Here is a 17,786-nt window from a genome sequence, read left to right as displayed (position 1 = left end):
ATACAATATAAATCAATAAACATGTCAGAATCACAACATGCAATAAAATGCTAAAATAACTATTAGCAGCATAAATATGACCTATACAAAGCAATCAGTGCACTAAACGTGCTTATTATCAAAACACATTTAAAAGTACATTCAATACACAAATAGTTATCAAAGGTTCAAATCATAAACCTTGTATATAGACGACTGAGAATATGCTACAAAGACTGTTGCAAAGAAAACAATCGGAAAAAGATAAATGCTAAAGGTAAATGCTAAAATAACTATTAGCAGCATAAATATGACCTATACAAAGCAATCAGTGCACTAAACGTGCTTATTATCAAAACACATTTAAAAGTACATTCAATACACAAATAGTTATCAAAGGTTCAAATCATAAACCTTGTATATAGACGACTGAGAATATGCTACAAAGACTGTTGCAAAGAAAACAATCGGAAAAAGATAAATGCTAAAGGTGCTATTTTCATAAATATGGACTCACCAACTCTTCTACAGTCACACACAGCTTAATGAGGAAAAAACTCCGGCGCTGGTAGTCAGCTCTATAAAGTTACAAATAGGCATTTTAGTTTAGACTCAGTCAGCACAACATTTCAGGTTAAAACGAGAATAAAAACCTACCTCGAGCAGAAATACAATCGGTTTCCCCTCAAGTTCTGTCTACTGGCCACTTCCTGCTACCGGCTTATAAGCACAGCTAATTGGACCGTGGCGGTCACGTGACTAGGAAGTGCGCACAGCGCTCAAAGAGTAATAGGAAGCAAGAGCATACCAGTCACTTCCTGCTACCGGCATATAACCAAAGCTGATTGGACTGTGGCGGTCACGTCACTAGGAAGAGCGCAAAGAGTAAATAGAAAGCAAGATCATACCCGTCACTGCAAAAGATATGGATTTGACACCTGCGTTACATTAGCACTTAGCAATAGTGCTACTTGTTGTATCTGCTTATCACACAGCTTCTAAAACTTGTAGCTCATCCTCCGTATATTCAGGCTAAAAAATATAAGGCTTTGGATAATTTTTTGTCCCAAAGTAGTTGTCGTCGTCTCATGAAGTCTGTCATTATTAGTAGTGTTGTTGTTGTTGAAGGAAATAGAGAACGTTGTGATGCGTCTATAAAATGAATATGCCGCCAAATGCGTAAAATAATTAAAATACGTAAACACTTTGTAATTATGAATGTGTCTGTTACTACATTACATATTGTGGTACCCGATTCTCACCATGACACAAGATTGGTTTTGCAGCAAGCCGAAAAGGGCATTTATTGCACAAATCTTTTAGGAAGGGCGGGGTGTGGAAGTAGCAAACTTAAAGTGTCCATTAATAAACATAAATATCTCCCATCTGGGGCTCTCAATCCTTCACACAGCACTCTTATTTAAAAGGTCAAAGGTCATTGCCTATCAAACAAGAGAAAACATAATATCAGAAAACATTTCCCTAATAATATCATTAATGGGGAAATAGTGGATGTCTCACTTACCGCCTGATGCACCTGCCTTGATACAGAGGAGAGCCAGACCTGAACGAGGCAGAGTTAAGAACAGTTTGTAGCTGGGCCCCACCTGGCCGCACAGCTGGTGGCACTTCAGGCTGATTGAGCAGGTACTGGGGAATGTACCGCCCCTCGATGATGTGGCCAAGGCTGGGGCGTTGTCCTCTGTGTTCCACTCTGCCTCCATGCCCTGGCTCCTCCCCTGTGAGGTGCCTACCTGTCAGGCGGTGCCTGAGTGAGACTCCACAATATATACCTAGTGTGTATATAAAACGTTGATAAAGGTTTTTGGATTATTTTTAGAGTGCTTCATAGGTAGTATAGCGCAAATTCCATTACCTCCATCATTAGCTGACTTCTGCTGGTTAGAATGCATAAAAAAGTAAAGCATATGTGTTCTTGTCTTACATAATGTTTGTGAGTGATAGAAACAAGTTTTTTAAAAAGTGTAGTTCTACTTAAAACAATCTAGTGGTTCTCTGACGAGTAACGCCATCTACTGTCTGGATTTGTAAGTACAAGTCACTCAAACAGTTGTATAATGTGTTTGTCCGGGAGCCAGATGGCGGCAAATCTATCACATTTTTCTGTGGCATTCCGAATGTATCAGTGTCGGTCCGCCACATTAAGTAAATGTATGGGAAGCTCTTCATGGTCACTGAGTTAATGTTCTATGTCAGGGGTGTCAAATGTACGGCCCGCGGGCCTGATAAGGTTTTATCCGGCTCGCGTGATGAGTTTGCCAAATATAGAAATGAACCGCTTTTTTTTTTTTTTTTTGAACGAAAGAGACTGCTGTTCTAAATGTGTCCACTGAATGTCACAACAGCAATTCTGTTAGGCAAGCAAACGGTTTATACCGGGGCCAAGCAAGAGGTACAAAGTAAAGGGGGACTTTGGCTCCTCCTCCTCGACCCACATGAAACTTAAAACCTGCCTGTCAGGTTCAAACACTGATGATATCTATCAAACAATACAAGAAGCAAAGAATTAAACAGAGACAGAATTAAATTTGGCTCAATTTGAGGAGAAACGTCTGGGCTGTACTCTTGGACAGTCTCTAGCACGCTCTGGCGAAAGATTGTACGCCACCTTTTATTTGGACTTTCCCTGATTACATGGCAACAGCTGTTTCTAAGGTACGTGGGTCGTAAACAGCCATCGCCTTTGATTACAACAGTTCAAAGAAAAGGTCGTATTGAGGGGAGTCAGGCCCTGCTTCCTCTGCGCTTTGTAGTTCTTGGGTCACGACAATATCTTTGTGTTGATTACAATACATGAAAGAAACATAACACCTTCATGTTGCTTCCCCTCCTACACAGTGGAGTTTTACAAGCCTTCTGCTTGGTAGGTTCAAAGACAGCTTTTGTCTTCTCGCCGGGAACTCATTTCAACACAAAGTTTTGTGATAACTTAGATAAAATTATTCTGACATTGCCGTTTTCTGTCTTCTGCTTCGAAACACATGGTCATTTGGCACCCTCGTTGCCCCAAAATATCTCTGTCAAACACGAGAAACGCTAACTTAAACCCCTTTGAATAGTTTTTACCTCCGTTTCTTACGGTTTGTTGAGTTAGCTCTGGATTGATACGTGGACATGATAAAGGAGGTATTTTATATCTGGAAGAGTTTACATGTTGTGTTTTTGTTCAATTCCAGAAAGACTGTGACTTAAAGTTGAATTCTGGTTTTGTAGATACACTGATACCAAGTCTAAGCTCATTGTGTTTTTGAAGCTGCATCAAATTTCCTCAGAATTTTCAACAAATTTGAAGTGTTTTGTCCAGAGGATTATTTGTGATTTGTACGTTTTCAGAATGTGTTTGTTTTATTTTTGGTCAAAGTAATCCAAAGATACAACCTGAAGTTGTCTTTATTTTTAAGTTATCATGCCATGATTTTACCATTCCGGCCCACTTGGGAATAGATTTTCCTCCATGCGGCCCCTGAGATAAAATGACTTTGACACCGCTGTTCTATGTCATACATTTATTGAAATGGTTTCTCCCTCCAGATGAAAGGCAGCCATGAGCCGAAAGCCAAGAAAAGTCGTCGAAGTCAACAGGTGGAACCCAAAGAAGAAGCTAGCGTATGTTTGCTTTTTGATCAATCAAGACTAGTCATTGATGATCAATAGTTCTATGGCATAGTTGTGTTCAATTCACCATTCTAGAACTTTCTTTTCCCACCAGGACCCAGAACCCGAGATGGAGGCGGTCAGCTCCAGTCAGGAGATCCCCGTGTCGTCGGCGCCACCGCAGCCTGAGAGGCTGTCGGTGTCCACGCAGACCAAGAAGGCCAGCGGGGGGTCGCCTCGCACGCTGCACCGCGGCACGCAAACCGCCTCCGACGGCGCCTGCCAGAACATGTGCCACGAGAAGTACACCAAGGTGTTCAGCGACGTCAAGGAGATGATGAAAGCCGACAACAAGAGGGAGACGGAGCGAGTGGTCCGGGAAGCTCTGGAGAAGGTGACTCCATGTTTTTTTTTACATTTGTAAACAAATGCAGGCTAGCGGAGAAGGAATAACGTATTCCTCGTGTCGGTCAAGCTGCGGGCGGAAATGGAGGAGGAGAAGCGGCAGGCGGTGGGCAAGGCGGTGGGCGGGGCTCAGGCGGAGATGGACAGGAAGTGCAAGCAGGTGAAGGACAAGTGCAAAGAGGAGCTGGTGGAGGAAGTGAAGAAGGTGGTGAGCCAACACAAACAACTCATCTCGCAGACCAAGAAGAAACAGTGGGTGAGTCAACCAACCTGATGGACCTCTTTCACTATCCCCTCCCCTCCTAATTGTGTGTGTGTGTTCTGGCAATGCTTATTTAATGGGGACATCGCTCTGTTTACACAGTCACCTTTAGGGGACCTCTGACGGTATGGGGACAAAAATACAGGTCCCCTAAAGGGAAACCTTTTTAAATGATAGTCAGGTTAATCCTGGCATTAATAGTACTGTGATTCTGTATGGTATCCATCCTTAGTTAAAACTAATATATTTTTCCAAAAACAAAATCTGGTTTAGTGTTCCTTAGGATGACATTTTCATACAGCATGATTATAAAACATTATTACCTTGAAGTATGATTCACATTCAGAATGTTCCATCCTTCTACATATGGTAGTTGGAGTTGCAGACAACTTCATTACTGCTAAATAGCAGTTTTCAGTAATGTCACAGAAGATGCCGGATTTGCTTTAACATTTAAGTGGTGAAACTTCTTATAAGAGGACAGCTGTAGTGCTGTATTCTGAGGATCATGTCATATTTAATTTGAACTTTTTTTTTTTTTTTAAATGGTCCTCAGTAGTCACGTACAAATTTGTGTGAATTATGCAAAATTATTAAAATGTGGTCCCCATGAACCATATAAACTCTTTTTCCCCAGAGTCCCCAGTAAGAATGATCAGCACATTACTTCATCAATCCACAGATTTAAAGACGTGTATGAGCTAACTTTTTTTTATGCCTCCACAACCTGTAGAAAGGGTGGTCCCCACAAATGATGATCAAAAACTTGATCCCCATTCCAAATGATAACCAGTATGTATGTATGTGTGTGTGTGTGTGCGTGTGTGTGTGTGTGTGTGTCTCAGTGTTACAACTGCGAGGAGGAGGCCATGTACCACTGCTGCTGGAACACCTCCTACTGCTCCATCAAGTGTCAGCAGGAGCACTGGCACGCCGACCACAAGCGCACCTGTCGCAGGAAGAGATGAACTAGCCTTACCCTCTCAGCACGCCATTGGGTTTTAGCCCCTCCGGTCGTCAGTGACTGCAACACACACACACACACACACATACACACACTGACCTTCTTCCTTTGTGACTCCCATCTTTTAAACATTGTATTATTTTTTTTATTTAAGGTGATTTTTCTGGCGATTTCATTTTCTTAAATGTAGTTTCTGTCACAGAGATTTGTGACAGAATGTTATTTAAGCGTGCAACAATAACTTCTTTCCTTTTTAAAAAAAAAAAAAAAAAAAACTTTCAAGGGGATATAAAATACAAAATGTGAAAAAAGACGACAATGAGCCGACGACACAGCACCTTTTTTAATCGGATCATTTATTGGGGACAGGGTCGCGAAACAAATCTTAGAATTTATTATTAATGTTTCACTTTATTGTGCATGTTTTCTTTAACTGCACAACGTTGTCCTAACAATGTTTTGTTTTTTTAAACATTCGTCTCCATGGTAACACTACAGTATGATAATCACCATGTTAAACCAAATGACAACCTTGATGCTGTTCGTCCATGGCGTCACCAGGTGGCGCCCTAAACCTCTTCAAAGTGTTTCCTCTGTGATGAAGACTGACTGAATAGGACTTTTTTTTTTTTTTAAACGTTGTTACCGTAACTCTTCTAATAGGGCCACACCATGACGCAAAAGTCTGCTTTTATTGTGAAGTATGTGTCAAAGCCTTTTCCAAGCCAAGTCAGGATGCTGAGACAGGAGCTGCTATTGAAAGATTTACATAAACGGTCAAGCTTATTTTGTTTTTTTTCGCCTTTTGGCTTCTCTCAGCTTCCTGGAAGTTGTCAACTTCCAACTGTAAATCAGACTTTTCAGGACTAAATGTTGCGGCGTCGGGGGTCTTCAAGGCCGTTGCACTACATGTAAATAACGTCATGTGTGTACTTCTGTAAATGACGTCACACGTGCTTGCATCAGCCTCTCCTGTTGCCATGACGACCTGCTGCTCTCCTCTTGGTTTCACGTCTCCACTTTGACCTTTCTCTGATGAGTACCTGGTCCTCTTCCACCCGTTATTCCAGCGTGCACGTGCATGAGAAAGACCGCGCCTTTTCAGCATCCTCGCCTTCGTTTGATTGAAGACTTATGCAAAGTGAGCACAAAGTGTTTGTTAGTTTTTTTTTAGTTTTGTAAAGCCGACTGCTCATTGTTTTAAAGACTTTGTAGTAGTCATAAAGACAAAGTTATACTCGTCACATCTTTCTGTTGCTCTAGCTAGCAATATGTATATAATCTATTCTGTGTGCTAACATGGAGCAAATAAATGTATCACCAAGTCTCACTGGTTGCTTGTTGGCCAAATGTCTCCGCTAGAAACAAATAATTAAGAACATTATTTTTAAAGTTGTAATACAATTTTAGAAATAAATACACATTTCAAAAACAACACTTTTAGAAAGTAATTGGAAATATTTGAATACATATAATAATTCAAAACAAAAAACAATCGAAATATAACTTGTAAATTTAAAGTATAAATAGAAAATTCAAAGCCAATGTAAATACAATTCCACACTCGCAAAAAAATTGTAATTAAAGTTTAGAAAGATAAAAAATGTTCTAAATAAACACCAAAAAAAAACTTGTAATATTTAAAATAAAAACAGAAAATTCTAAACCAACATGCTCAAAAAAAAATTAATACAAAAATAAACCAACACATTAAAAAAAAAAAAATTTTTTTTTACCAAATGTTAAATACCATTTAAAGAATAAATTAAAATTTCAAAAATAACATGGTCAAACATTAATAAAATAACATTTACAAAATAAATTCTAAATCAAAACTTAAAAATAATTATTAAAAATTGCTTTTTGGCAAGCAGAAAGGGTTTTCCTGTAAAACCAAAATTTCTTATGCAAAAATACGTCAAAAAATATATATAAATATATGTAATCAAATGCATAGGCATCATTAGGCAAATCCTTATATTGATATATTATTCACTTTTACAAGCAGCCATAATTGCGATATGACATCCTTGATTCAAGCCAACAGTTGACAATAGATGTTATTATGGCAATGACAATAAAGGATTGATTGACATGTTTATTTTTTTATTGTCAAAACTGACATTAAAAGTCCAATAAAACTATTTTAACAAAAAAAAAAGGTGAACAAAGTGCTTTTTTCTTTTTCCAAAATAAAATGTGTCAAAATGTCCACAAGTACTTCTCTAATCGGATTTTTTTGTGACGTCACAAAGTTGCACTTTTTCCAAAGGAGGCATTTGAAGACTTGAGTATTGTCATTCCTGTAGTGACCTCTAGAGGTCAGCGAGTGACAAATAGAATGAAACAAACGTGGAAGACTAGGCTTGAAGTGTAAAATAATCATATATTTTTTATTTTTCGTAATAAACGTGATTGTTTGAAACATTCTTATAAGTGTCGTCGCTGACTTGCAAAAAGAGGCAAAATAAATTAAATGACGTGTCATTTTTGTACATACTTACATGATAGGTCGAAGGCTGCGGCTGGTCGAGTATGCAAATGAGCGCAGGTTTGTAGGTAAAAAAATAAGAAATGAAGCAGAGGACTTGTATCAAAACCTCTTCCGGGTGGGGATGCTACAAAAGGTTTGTTTTGTCGTTGTAAAACAGCAGAAAGCTTTTGGAGCTGACTTTAAAACAGAACAAATAAGAAATCCAAGGGGACTTTTTGAATGTTAGTATCACGTTTTTTGGTAAGAAAAGTGGCCTCAAAGTGCAAAAAGAAACCGGGAGTCGCCTGTCAGGCTGAATTCGGGGCTTCAAATTGGCCACTTTTTTTTTTTCTTTTACATCCTTTTTAAAACCGTCCCAAAAAAAACATCCATTGTCCATTCGCTTCCACGACAGTCCACAGGGGGGCGCTACATGTTGTAGGCCACGTAGATGGGGTCGAGCTGATCGGCCAGGAAACCGTCGCGCAGGTGCATGCGCTGCTTCTCCCCGCGGGAGTTGATGGGAATGACGCCGATGTCCACCACCACCACCACGCCCACGATCAGGTAGTGCTCCTCCAGGACCACGTTGGTCACCAGCGGCACCAAGTCCAGAGCCTCGTGCTCCGAGCCGTCCAGCTCCACCACCACCACCAGCAGGTTGGTCCACGTGAACACGGCGCTGCGTAAACAATCAGGCTCGTTAGCATTCTAGTTGTACGTTTCCTTTAGTGCCCAAATATGGTCACTTCCCCCCTCTGGTAGGATGTAAAACTGGGTCTCACCACTCGGTGATGCTCTTGTGCGTCCTGATGACGGAGGTCTCGATGTCGATGGGGTGGTACCTCATCCCTCGGAGCTCCATGGCCTCCTCCAAGGCGCCCACCACGTACAGAGCGTCGTGGCGCTCTGAAGCACAAACAGGAAGTCACTTAAAGCGTTTACGTAACAAAATAAAAGTCGTTTCCCGACCTCCGTGTGCATCGGTGAGCTCGGTCCTGCGCAGGAAGCCCAGGTATCCCGTTCGAGCCCACACAGTTTGCGTGTCTCCGAAGCTGAGTCGGGAGTTGAAGTGGTCCGAGTGCAGCGCCTCGTCGCCGTAGACGCTGAAGTAGCCGCTGGCATTGTGTACGCTCTGCACCCAAATCTGCGCACGTAAATTTCACCTATAAGCGTTTCTACCCACGGCATCGCTGACATATCAGACTTACCTCGCCCAGGTGAGACTCCCCCATTGGTCCCTTGGTCTCCGGGTTGGCGATGATGATGCGAACACCCGGAAGTATCTAATTAAAGAATATCGGTTACTTCTTGCCCGACGTCGTTAAAACAAACATGCTCAAAAAATATGAATTATTAAGAAAATAATTGTATACATTTTAATACAATTTTAGAAAATAACATCACTCTGAAAATAACAATAATTTAAAAAATAGAAAAAAAGTTAAAAGAAATCTTAAAAAATAAATAAATTCAAAAGAATACACAATAAATTATTATAAAAAATGTTTTTTTAATTTGAATAACATCAAAAAGATTAAAAAAAACAAAAACAAACATTTTTAATTCATTTAATTGAATAAAAAAAACAAGATCAATCAATTAATAATTAAACTTTTTTTAATTTATAAAATGTTAGGAATAATTAAAAAATCTCAACACCAACATTCTAAAAAAAATTTACTTTTTGAAGAACTTTTATAAAATTAAAAAAATAATTACAACATTCAAAACCAACACACTCAATGAATAATCGTTTTTCAAATACTTTAAAAAATTAATCCACATTTTAAAAAACTAATATATTTAACCAAAACATTAAAAAATGAATAAATAATAAATGAATTAGAATAGAATAGACTAGAAAGTACTTTATTGATCCCTGGGGGAAATTCAGCACCACAGTTCGTGGTGCTGAATTATTAAATTTATTTTATATATATATATATATATATATATATATATATATATATATATATATATATATATATATATATATATATATATATATATATATATATATATATATATACATATATATATATATATATATATATACACTACCGTTCAAAAGTTTGGGGTCACCCAAACAATTTTGTGGAATAGCCTTCATTTCTAAGAACAAGAATAGACTGTCGAGTTTTAGATGAAAGTTCTCTTTTTCTGGCCATTTTGAGCGTTTAATTGACCCCACAAATGTGATGCTCCAGAAACTTAATCTGCTCAAAGGAAGGTCAGTTTTGTAGCTTCTGTAACGAGCTAAACTGTTTTCAGATGTGTGAACATGATTGCACAAGGGTTTTCTAATCATCAATTAGCCTTCTGAGCCAATGAGCAAACACATTGTACCATTAGAACACTGGAGTGATAGTTGCTGGAAATGGGCCTCTATACACCTATGTAGATATTGCACCAAAAACCAGACATTTGCAGCTAGAATAGTCATTTACCACATTAGCAATGTATAGAGTGTATTTCTTTAAAGTTAAGACTAGTTTAAAGTTATCTTCATTGAAAAGTACAGTGCTTTTCCTTCAAAAATAAGGACATTTCAATGTGACCCCAAACTTTTGAACGGTAGTGTATATATATATATAATTATTTATTATAACAATTAAAATAGCATTTAAAGAATAAATGCAAAATTCCAAACATGCTCAAAAAAAAGAATATACAACATTTTCATTAAATGAAATAAAAGAAAATTAATAAAATATGCTAAACCAATACAATCCAAACAATTGTAATAATTAAAAAATACATTAGGCTCCTGCACCCCCTGCGACCCTGAGAGTGACGAGCGGTAGAAATGGATGGATGGATGGAAAATAATATTTAAAATATAGATACAAATTTCAAAATCAACACGCTCAAAGGATAATTATTGAAAAACTAATTTCAAAAATTGAAATCAAATTGAAAAAATCCAAAACAAACAGGCTCACCTTGCCAGACTCCATGAGGGACAGACTGTGAGGTGACCCCCGCTCTACCAGTCTCACCCTGAACAACAACAACAGGTCACACAAAACCTCTCAAGAGGCGAACATTAACTCGCGAGCGTTAGCTCACCTGTCGTGACGCAGCGCCCTCATGTCGACAAAAACTGTCGTCGGGTCGGGACCAGACGTTCCCTGAGGAACACCCCACAACATTTAATGCACACAAAAAAACACGACTATTTGTTGTGTTGTCTGTTTACAACTTGCTGGCATATTTTTAAGAGCCACTGATGACATCATCATCATCATCATGTCATGGAGGTGACTCCTCCCCTCGCTCCTCCTCCATTAACCTGCTCTGTTGACACTAAGCCACGCCCACAAAAACAAAACATTCTTTTTTGCTACTTGATTAATTATTTTTGTATCTTTATTTTTTTATTATTACTATTATTATGTTTAATTGATTATAACCTGCCTGAGTGTTGGTGGGAGGGGTTGGTAGAGGGGCGGAGCTTGATGGTGTATCCCTACCTGATTGGCCGACTGTCCCAGCCTGTGTGGCTGTAGCAGCACAAAGAGGAGGAGCAAGGAGGAACGTGAGATATGTTGCCGTGGTAACGCACTAAACAAGGAAGGACAAGGCGACGGAGACAGGTGGCGTTTGTTCGTTTGGACATTAGTGTTGCCATGGATACAAATGAGGCCAGGAAGGCGGGGCATGACATTATAGTGGGAAATGAGGCACAGTTTCCAAGATGATGACGTAGGCTGGGTCAAGTGTTACCACGTCGTCATGGTAACAGATGAAACAAGAAACAGGGCGGAGTGGTGTTGATGTTGACAGTGCTGTCATAGTAACGGGCAAAATGTTGTCATGGTTACCGATGACAAAGAAGGTGGCGCCAAAGTATGAGATGGATGGGATCACTTCCTGTGAGCTGGCATGTCATGTGATCAAAGGTCAAAGGTGACACAGACCTGCAGGCAGACGGCCAGGTTGACTCGGCAGCCGAAAGACGTGCTGACGGCCCGGGGGTGGAGTCCCAAGTCTTTGAAGAGTTTGGAGAAGGACTGCGTCAAAGTGGTCCTGGGTCGCTCCTCGGCGACCACCACGCAGGTCCTCACGCGGGACAAGTCCAAGCCCCGGACCTTGGAGACACCACAGGGCAAGGTGAGGTGTGAATGGCGGTCTGGAAAAGGCGTGGACATTTGCGGCGGGGGGCGCCGTGGTCTTTACCTTGAGGGCGTCGGTCTGCAGGCCCAAACTTTTGGTGCACAGTTCCATGACGCTGTACGAGCAGAACGTGTCTCGGACTTTGTGATGGCTGACGGCCCACAACCACAACGACGGGTTGACCTCCAGCTCGGACGGCGGGATCAGAATGGACTGATGACCCGAGTACACGCTACACACACAAATTACTTTGTGACACACTGACACGCCAGGTGTTGTGTGTTACTGACACACCTGCAAAGGCACCAGAGGACAAAACCCAGGCCACAGTACGGGTCGAGGCAGATGGCCACCTCCCTGGACGGGTACAGCTCACACTGAAGTTTGATGGAGCGACAGAAGGCACTGGTGGCTGTGTGGGACATCTTCACACACACACACACACACACACACACACACACACACACACACACACACACACACACACACACACACACACACACACACATATTATAAAAAGTCACATGTTTGGTAAGTATATGTGTAAAAGTGTATTTTAGCACATTCATACTTGCACTACACCTGTAAGTGTCTATACCAGGGGTCTCAAACTCGTGGCCCCCGAGACGATATTTTGCGGCCCCCACCTTAATATGGGGGTCTAATGTTAGAGCAGCACGCTAGTTTTACATGAATGGCGCTTTACACTGTTGTGTGCGGAGCTGAACGAACCTACCAATCACAGTGGGGCATACGGCTCTCGGGGGCGGGACATCGGCCGGGCTTGATGCGAGCAGAGAAACATTTCTCAATTGGCCTCGTTTACACTGCACACCAAATCGGAATTGTTTTGCCGTCAAGTCGACACAGACCAGAGTTGTTTTTTTTTGCCAGTCTAAACGCTCCAAAGTGCTTCCAATCTGATCTTTTGGCATCAGATTCAGGCCACATCAGGAGGTGGACCTGAATCCGATTGGAATCTGATCTTGTCAAATGTGACTTCAGTCTAAAGCAGGGGTCACCAACCTTTTTGAAACCAAGAGCTACTTCTTGGGTACTGATTAATGCGAAGGGCTACCAGTTTGATACACACTTAAATAAATTGCCAGAAATAGCCAATTTGCTCAATTTACCTTTAACTCTATGTTATTATTAATAATTAATGATATTTATCTTTGTGGAAACACTGATCATCTTAATGATTTCTCACAATAAATATATAGAGAAACAGATAAATATCAATATGCAACACTTTATTTTTATATTTTCTCTAAGTGCACATTTTTCAAATTGAACATTTTCAAATGATCACTTCTAAGACAGTCTTGTGAAATCACAATATCCCATTTTAACTAGCTAGCCACTAACATTTTTTTTAACAAATCATGAATTACTTTGCACCATGTTTGTACAAATAATAACTCATGTAAAATACAAACGTCAACTCTCAAATTTTTAAATAAATCATGTCACACTTTGAACTGGACACCAAATCTGTTATCTGTTTCTTTGTCAGTTAGTGAAGACCGAGTCTTTAAAATATTTTCTTGGATTTTCAAATTCTATTTGAGTTTTGTCTCTCTTAGAATTAAAAATGTCGAGCAAAGCGAGACCAGCTTGCTAGTAAATAAATAACATTTAAAAAATAGAGGCAGCTCACTGATAGGTGCTGCTATTTGAGCTATTTTTAGAACAGGCCAGTGGGCTACTCATCTGGTCCTTACGGGCTACCTGGTGCCCGCGGGCACCGCGTTGGTGACCCCTGCTCTAAACTCACTATGACCTGAATGCGATTTTCAGAAAGTGCACTTGTTATTAGTGAGAATATACTTATTTTAAGGTATTTTTGGGTTCATTGAGGTTAGCTAATTTTACTTGTTTTGGAAAGTCTTGACATGCCGAATTTTCTTGTTCTATTGGCAGACAATTTTGCTTAGTTCAAATAAAATACCCCCAATTTTTTTATTTTTTTTCTACTTGTTTTTGAACACTGACTTTTTGCAGTGCAGACAACAATATTGGGGGCGTGCCTTAAAGGCACTGCCTTTGCGTGCCGCCCCAGTCACATAATATCTGCTACCCTGGTACTTTCTACCATCTCTGTTCATGTCATCGTACAGACACGGACATCGAGCACCAAAAAAAAGAAACTGCTTCCCAGCTATTATCCACCGACTGCCGTGCTGCTGAACAGAAAAAGCGGAAATGACGCACATTGTGGAAATTACGTTCTCCATGCATCGAGACGTTCTCCATGCGTTGGCTAAACACGACAGTGACACCAAGCGGAATTAAAATATACTCCACATCCCCAAACATCTCTTCACTTATTCTATTATTACTATATTATTTATTTATTTTTCATCTCATGACTTTTTTTTAACAAAGCTTTTCTTGTGGGATAGCTTTGAGCCTCACTCAGACTCTGCCACCCGCGGTCTGCAGGTAAATTGAGTTTGAGACCCCTGGTCTTTGCAACACGTGTGTGTGTGTGTGTGTGTGTGTGTGTGTGTATGTGTGTGTGTGTGTGTGTGTTGGGTATACTTTGACTCCAGCTAGCATGCCAGTGGTGGACACACTAAAATCCAGGTATGCTAGCGTGTCAGGACTGGAGGGTTTAAAGAGCACAGGGACTTTCTTCTTTGGCAGATCATCTAAAAAAAAACACAACAAACAGATTAACATGAAGTCTGCATGTTTTTTTTTTTTTTACATGTTAGGTCGTTAGCATGTTAGGATGTTACCTGTCTCCAGGACAGGCGGCCATGTTCGCACGTCCACCGCAGCCGACGCTTCTTTTGACCTGAGCAGCTTGGAGATAGCCTGTGTGGTCATCACGCACACGGAACGACTCACCTGCGCCACAACACAACAATGCACAGTCATGTTTAGTAGTGACAATATGATCAAATTGCAGAATCATTATTAGTCGACATAACTGATAATAAAAACTTTTCGACAGAGATTTGTTATTGTCGATGCGTCGCTTAATCTATTTTCACAAGAGAAAATGTTCCACAAAAATGGTTAAGCAAGCCGCCAACTTTTAATATTAGGCATGGGCGGATCGATCTACATACCCATAGTATCCATTCTTAGTATAATATCAGTATATTATCGATGCTTGCATGATGACATTGATATTTTTCTTATTGTTACTACAAAACAATTGTAAAGATGAACCGACTTGTAATCTCGCTAGAAAGATGTACAATGAGATAAAAGATTGTAGAAATATATTCCAATTGAAAAAAATACATAAAGACAGAACAATAAGATCATACGGACAGCCGTAAGTGTTTACATTTTGCTTTATATTTGTTATTTTACTTATTTTTTGTCTGGTTTTGTATTTGTTTTGTATCATCCCGTGAGGTGTATACCGTCATTTCCGGACTATAAGCCGCACCAGCTAAATTTAGGGGAAAATACAGATTGCTCCATATATAAGCCGCACCCGACTATAAGCCGCAGGGTTTTGATGTGTAATTACCGGAGTATATAGGGGTTCCTGCTACCACGGAGGGGATTGTCGGGACAGAGATGACTGTTTGGGAACGCAAAGCGTCCCATTTATTAACAATAAATCTTTCAATCGTTCAATCAAACTTTCACATCTTTGACATGGCGAACAGCATTCGTGCTGAGTACAAATAATACAACGGTGCAAAGTAATACAAAGTGCTCGCCTGTACGTTATCAAAACAACCAGCCTACCGGTATATGAAAAGTCAGTCTTTAATCATTGTGTCATCGTCTTCCTCCTGCGTACTAAAACCACCGAAATCCTCTTCGTCGGTGTCGGAGAAGAACAGGCCGTAAATAAGCCGCACCCTTGTATAAGCCGCAGGGACCAGAACGAGGGGAAAAAGTAGCGGCTTATAGTCCGGAAATTACGGTATTATTTTTTGTTCGGTTTGTACTTCATGAAGTTTTTGCACTTAATTTTATTTGTGTGTTTTTTGTTTTTTTTCCATTATATTAGGTATTTGTTTGGTTTGTATGCTTGTGAATCTGGGCTATCCATTAACTACTTATTATGTTGAAGGGGGCAGGAAATATAAGGATTTTCTTCATCCTGTTCCTTCTCAAGCATAGGTGTGTAAATATGTGTTTTGTTGTTAGAGTTTAATTGTCTATTGATCAAAAATGCACATCAATGAAGGAGATAAATAAAAAATGAATAAATGAATTTTTCGGCATCAAGTACTTGCCTCAGGCCGCCTGCCTGTGAGAGGAAATGAATGATGAGAGGTATAGCATTACAGTCTCGCTTAACAAGTGGGTGGCTAGTTTATTGATCTTTCTTGTGCAAACCAGGCCTGCTGAGGAGGGATTGCCTTCACCTTAACCGGGAAAGCGCCATCTCTCTTCCTAGGAACATAGATTACTGGTTGAGTCACACTCAACTAACTACACTAGGGCAAGCTCGGACACAGGCAATTACAGTGTCTGTCAGCCCAGGTGAAGAGTCAGTAAAGCTAGAACTAACCAGCGCCAGGCTGTAAAATTCCTGCCAAATTCTCGTACAATAGAATAATGTTTTTTTCTGTAGTGACTGCGCCAGAGGTGGACATGCATTCTACTGAGGTGGCAAATTATGAAGCGTTAACTCAATCGCAGCACTTTTCGGATGTTTTTAAAGCGCTTTATAGGCGTTTATTTCTGGGTTTGAATGCATAAAAAAGAAAATCTCATGTGTGCTTGTCTCACATAAAGACTTGGAATGATGGGCAAACTTCCCCAAAAAAGTGCAGTTCTCCTTTAGTCTTTATTAATTTTTCACTGTGAAAATACACTTTTTGTAGTAAATTAAGTCCTAAGTAATTTAATTATTTAGTATCTACATTTTAATATTCGCTTAATAATCATGAAAAAATTAAATCAATCTCGTGGAGTAATCGAAAAAATTATCGTTCACTAGTTGACTAATCAAAAAAACAATCGTTGACTAATCCCCCCAAAATTATGCTGACTAGTCCAAAAAATAATCGTTGACTAGTCGACTAATTAAAATAAATTACGCTATGCTGACTTATCAAAAAATAAATCTGTGACTGGTCGACTTTTTAAAATTGTTTTGCTGACTTGTCAACTAATCGAGTTGAGTTGAGTTGAGTTTGAGTTTATTTGGAACATGTGAGCATACAACATGATACATCACTATTTCCAGTTTCTCTTTTCAACATGTTCCTTTTCATCACTATTTCCAGTTTCTCTTTTCAACATGTTCGAAAAGGAGTAGGAAGAAGCAGAGCTTATTTAATCCTACCCCTTTACTTTTACATAACAGTTGCTAAAACTTTTGTTCACTTCCTGTTCTGAATTTATTCACAATATACTCCATAAGTAATCACAATAAAAATAAATAAATAAATAATAATTGGTGAAGTAAGTTACATTTCATATGACGAGATGAGTAAGATTATTTTGAGAATGAATGAATGTTTATCATGGTTCTTCTTCTTTGTACTTTGTAAACACTTTAAGTTTGAAGATTTTCTTAAAGTGGATCATATTAGTACATTGTTTGATTGCTTTGCTTAATCCATTCCATAATTTAATTCCACATACTGATATACTGAAGGTCTTAAGTGTTGTACGTGCATACAAATATTTTAAATTACATTTTTCTCTAAGATTATATTTCTCCTCTTTTTTTGAGAAGAATTGTTGTATATTCTTGGGTAGCAGATTACGTATAGTTTGCTTTGTGTATAATTTTAGCTGTTTGCAAATTCACTATGTCGTGGAATTTTAGTATCTTTGATTCAATAAATAAAGGGTTTGTATGTTCTCTATATCCAACATTATGTATTATTCTAACTGATCTTTTTTGTAACACCGTTAGTGAATGAAGTGTACATTTGTAGTTATTTCCCCATATTTCTACACAATAACTCAGGTATGGTAACACTAATCGAAAAAATCATCATTGACTAGTTAACTAAACAAATAAATTATGCTGA

The 17,786-nt window shown here is 39.3% G+C and overlaps 2 protein-coding genes across 7 annotated transcripts in view; one reads left to right on the top strand and one right to left on the bottom strand.

The window, feature by feature from the left end:
• zmynd11 (zinc finger, MYND-type containing 11) overlaps nt 1–7,572 on the top strand; it is a 30,717-nt gene extending 23,145 nt beyond the window's left edge. For 3 of the 5 annotated variants that reach the window (XM_062023093.1, XM_062023090.1, XM_062023092.1), the window contains 4 exons: nt 3,532–3,606; nt 3,710–3,988; nt 4,070–4,255; nt 5,107–7,572. In XM_062023093.1, coding sequence (XP_061879077.1) covers nt 3,532–3,606; nt 3,710–3,988; nt 4,070–4,255; nt 5,107–5,229 — 663 coding nt within the window. In that variant the 3' untranslated portion in view covers nt 5,230–7,572. The remainder of the gene's footprint in view (nt 1–3,531; nt 3,607–3,709; nt 3,989–4,069; nt 4,256–5,106) is intronic. The other 2 variants (XM_062023089.1, XM_062023088.1) reach the window with 1 other exon arrangement.
• A 401-nt stretch (nt 7,573–7,973) lies between these two features.
• LOC133631063 (disco-interacting protein 2 homolog C-like) overlaps nt 7,974–17,786 on the bottom strand; it is a 95,977-nt gene continuing 86,164 nt past the window's right edge. The window contains exons 27-38 of one of the 2 annotated variants that reach the window (XM_062023079.1): nt 14,562–14,673; nt 14,362–14,471; nt 12,112–12,242; nt 11,881–12,049; nt 11,622–11,792; nt 11,175–11,204; nt 10,771–10,832; nt 10,644–10,701; nt 8,910–8,984; nt 8,671–8,845; nt 8,484–8,607; nt 7,974–8,380 (exon numbers count right to left, since the gene is read on the bottom strand). In XM_062023079.1, coding sequence (XP_061879063.1) covers nt 8,128–8,380; nt 8,484–8,607; nt 8,671–8,845; nt 8,910–8,984; nt 10,644–10,701; nt 10,771–10,832; nt 11,175–11,204; nt 11,622–11,792; nt 11,881–12,049; nt 12,112–12,242; nt 14,362–14,471; nt 14,562–14,673 — 1,470 coding nt within the window. In that variant the 3' untranslated portion in view covers nt 7,974–8,127. The remainder of the gene's footprint in view (nt 8,381–8,483; nt 8,608–8,670; nt 8,846–8,909; nt 8,985–10,643; nt 10,702–10,770; nt 10,833–11,174; nt 11,205–11,621; nt 11,793–11,880; nt 12,050–12,111; nt 12,243–14,361; nt 14,472–14,561; nt 14,674–17,786) is intronic. The other variant, XM_062023080.1, reaches the window with a different exon arrangement.

Source organism: Entelurus aequoreus, linkage group LG16 (genome assembly GCF_033978785.1).
Source record: "Entelurus aequoreus isolate RoL-2023_Sb linkage group LG16, RoL_Eaeq_v1.1, whole genome shotgun sequence".
Classification (NCBI taxonomy): Eukaryota; Metazoa; Chordata; class Actinopteri; order Syngnathiformes; family Syngnathidae; genus Entelurus; species Entelurus aequoreus.
The sequence above is the reverse complement of the archived record's forward strand: the minus strand, read 5'-3'. Positions and strand labels throughout refer to the sequence as shown.